Source organism: Cebus imitator, unplaced genomic scaffold (assembly GCF_001604975.1).
Source record: "Cebus imitator isolate Cc_AM_T3 unplaced genomic scaffold, Cebus_imitator-1.0 Scaffold18, whole genome shotgun sequence".
Classification (NCBI taxonomy): domain Eukaryota; kingdom Metazoa; phylum Chordata; class Mammalia; order Primates; family Cebidae; genus Cebus; species Cebus imitator.
The window spans coordinates 9,598,254-9,602,220 of NW_016107333.1; the positions used below are offsets into that span (position 1 = coordinate 9,598,254).

At 45.5% G+C, this 3,967-nt stretch overlaps 1 protein-coding gene across 5 annotated transcripts in view; it reads right to left on the reverse strand.

Annotated features, from left to right (window-relative positions):
* TM9SF4 (transmembrane 9 superfamily member 4) overlaps window positions 1-3,967 on the reverse strand; it is a 57,222-nt gene that overhangs the window by 31,781 nt on the left and 21,474 nt on the right. For all 5 annotated transcript variants that reach the window (XM_017514617.1, XM_017514635.2, XM_017514627.1 and 2 more), the window contains exon 2: window positions 1,717-1,830. In XM_017514617.1, coding sequence (XP_017370106.1) covers window positions 1,717-1,830 — 114 coding nt within the window. The remainder of the gene's footprint in view (window positions 1-1,716; window positions 1,831-3,967) is intronic.

The following is a 3,967-nucleotide window of genomic DNA, read 5'->3' on the forward strand; positions in this document are numbered from 1 at the left end:
GAGGTTGCAGTGAGCTGAGATCACACTCCAGCCTGGATGACAGAGCAAGACCCCATCTCAAAAAAAAAGAAAGAAAGAAAGAAAAAGAAAAAGAAAAATTTCCAGATTTTAGGAGGCAATGTGGTGTACAAACCATAGGTTTCATAACACCTCCAAGCTGGATCTGACCAGTACCTCATATTCAATGACTATTTGTGCAGAGAAATGCAAAAATACTCGTATTAAATGGGACAAAGTCAATAAACAGCTTCATATTCAGTTCTGGTTAGTTCTTGCCTTCAATGAGTTTGGAAAAACTGAGTTTCAGAGCTTTCTGGATGTGAGACTACAGAGATTAAGGACCTCTATTAAGCCCTTCATAAATTGCTTGAGGAAAAATGGACAAAAAATTACTGCCTGTTGTAACAATTTTGTGTTTCTTAGCATTCTCACTCAGGACAAGAGAAAAGAATGCACATTACAGAGCAATGTGTTCCCCTTTATGTTGTCTCCCACCTCCTCTCTTCCCACCCAAGGTGTCCACCCTCACGTACACAGCTATATGGGACTGGAAGCGAGAGCAGCCCTGGTACCCCCAGGCCACTGCTCTGCTCTGGAGGGAGCTTTTGGCAGAGGTAGTGGGAAGAAAGTGCTGCAGTGGTTAAGAGGTGGGATCTGGGGCTGGGTGTGGTGGCTCATGCCTGATAATCCCAGCATGAGGGTGAGGCATGAGGACCGTTTGAGCCCAGGAGTTCAAGAGCAGCCTGTGCAACATAGTGAGACCTCATCTCATCTCTACTAAAAAAAAAAAAAAAAAAATTAGCCAGGCATGGTGGTATATACCCGTAGTTCCATGTTATAAAAAAATAAAATCTTACTACTTGGCAGGCTGAGGCAGGAGGATCGTTTTAGCCTGGGAGGTCAAGGCTGCAGTGAGCTATGCTCATGCCACTGCACTCCAGCATAGGCAACAGAGAAAGACTACGCCTCCTCCAAAAAGAGATGAGGTTTGAACTAACCCGGTGTCTTCCTTACTATGTGACCTTGAACATGTTAATTTTCCTCCCCAGGCCTCAGTTTCCCCATCTGTAAAATGAATAGGAAATCTGTGTAACATATGGAATTAGCCCCAGTGGGTTCTTGGTGGGCGTGCTGAGCTAAGCCATGCATAATGCCTGGCATGTAAATAACCCCAATAAAAGTTATTTTAATGACTGTTCCTGCAAGTTACAAGTCTGACTGCCAAGGAAGAGAGATGCTCACAATATATGAACAATATGAACAGATGCTAGGAGTTATGCAGACAAAGCTGGTAACAGAGAAGATGATGGAGCAGGTGAGAAAAGGAGGCAGAGATGCCAAAGAGGCAGGTGGAGCACGCCCAAGGCACAAAAAGAGATGGGCACATACATGACAGAGACAGAATGCTTGAGAGCAAAAGTGAGAGTGCGAAAGGGACGGAGATGCACATGTACATAAGCATACCCAGCGACAGAGACACAGAAAGAACCGGAAATGGAGAGGGGACCGAGAACCAGAGGCGCAGGGAGAGGGAGAGGCAGAGTTCCTGGAACTGTGGGGCTATGTAGTGCAGTACGCAGCGAACCCTTTTCTTCCCGAGGTAACTGGCACTACTCTTTGTTCTCTGCAACCACAGGATGGACATGAACAGCTCACCATGGTGCTCCAGCCAGGCTGTCTAGCACAGAGCCTCCAAAAATTCAGGAACACACTTACCTTGATTTCTACAGGATCGTTCTGGTGGAAGTTGATTGGCGCAACCCCAGGGACATAGAAGGCGCTTGTTTCACACGTCAGGGAGAAAAGCAGTAAAGACCACGGCAACCAATCCTGCTCAGAAGAGAGGCCACGGTTGGATTGGGGAGAAGTGAAGAACATCCTGAGGCAGATCAAGTTATACCACCTTTTTTTTTTTTTTGAACTGACCCCGTGTCGCCACCCCTAGCCCATGAAGCCTGAAGACCTTGTAAATGTTTCTCCCAAGTGCCCTCAAGAGTGCCACAAGACAGTAACTCTGCACTTCCAGGAGTGAGCCACAAAGTAATTAACATCTGGGCAAAAGGGAAGACTGTCACACAGGAGCCACATCTCCCCACTTCTGGATCAATGTTCTTTTAACCATTTGCAGTGTGTAACTCCCAGGACAGCTAGCAGGAAATAAAGCTCCATGACATTTAACTAATTCCCATTTCTCTGTATAGCAACTGGCTCAAGTTGTCAAAAAGCTCCTATGTTACCAAGAGATGTTTGTACAGGCTTCTCCAAAACTGTGCTGGCCTCTGTCACCTCCCACCCTCCTCTGCCACATGGGGCTCCCTGTTGTCCTGACAACAAACCCTTCTGCACCCCTCAGGGCCTTCACCTTTACCATGCCTTCTGCTGAAATGCCCTTCCCACAGGCACCTACATGGCACATCTTTTTCTTTCTTTTTTTTTTTTTTGAGACGGAGTTTTGCTCTTGTCACCCAGGTTGGAATGCAATGGCACGATCTTGGATCACTGCAACCTCCACCTCCCGGGTTCAAGTGATTCTCCTGCCTCAGCCTACCGAGTAGCTGGGACTACAGGTGCCTGCCACTACACCTAGCTAATTTTTGTTTTTAGAAGAGACAGGGTTTCACCATGTTAGCCAGGCTGGTCTTGAACTCCTGACCTAAGGTAATCTGCCCACCTCAGCCTCCCCAAGTGCTGGGATTACGAGTGTGAGCCACCGTGCCCAACAGCGCATCTCCTTCTTATTTCATTCAGGTCTCTCTCAAATATCACTTCCTCAGAGATGCCTGCAATGACCATTCTATCTAAAGGACAACCTGAGGGCTCCCATTATCCATTTCTCTAGCCCTTTATCTATTTCTCCTCATGGACTTATCTAATTGACATGAACTACATTATCTGTTTGTTTGTGTATTGCATGTCCCCTCCACTTGAATGTGATCTCTGTGGGAGCAGCACCATGAACAGTGCCTGGCACAGCATGGGCACTCAGGAAATATCTGCATGCAGTATAGGCACCTGGGAATCAAAGGCAAGAAAGGTCCATTGCATCTCTTTCCCTTAATAATAGTGCTTCACCCCTGCAAGGAACTAGAAGAGCTGCTGGACTCTCTTCCCTCTCTATGGTCTGAACAAGGAACTTTTGTCTTCCACACGTCTGAATCACCAACTCAAGTCAGTTTCTGCATTTGACCGTGAAAGGCTCTCCCCAACCTTTCACTGCTGCTGCACTTCAGATGCTTATTTCCTCCCATCTGGACACGGGCCACAGCCGCTTGATCATGTCTACACACACACACACACACACACACACACACACACACACTCTTTTCTTTCTCCACACTCTCCCTCTCCCTCTCTCTCTCTCTCTCTCGACACTGTGAAACTCAGTTTTATAGGAAATCACGATCACTGAGGGGGCTTGCCAAAAATGTAGACTGACCTGTACTTTTACCTGGGCTACAAGTTGAGGAAAAAAATGCCTTTACAAGCTTCTGAATTTGTAAAAGGTTCTGAATTCAGTACGCTTTTGTAGACACATAAGGTCAAAGTCTTTTAAGCAATATATTCATGGAGTTCTTCCTCTGATTCATTGTGAATGTTTACAAGTATCTGCCAGCTGATGTTCATTATGAAAGCCTGACCCCAAAAAACACAGTGCCGTGGTTAAGACAAGTGTATTATATTTGACAATCAGGGGGCCAGATGAATTGGAGAACAGAAAAATCTTTAAAAGAAATGACAAGACTAATAGGTAAATTGCCTCATGCGGCAGGATTCTGGATAGGAAGACAGTATTCCGCACCCCCCCGCCGTCCTTTGTTAAAAAAACTTTTTATTTTTAATTAAATTTAGATTTACAGAAGTTACAGAGATGCTATGGAAAGTTCCCATACATTCTTCACCCAGTTTCCCCTAGTGCTAACATCTTGCATAACCATAAATGAGTAAGGATTTTTTTTTTTTTTTTTTT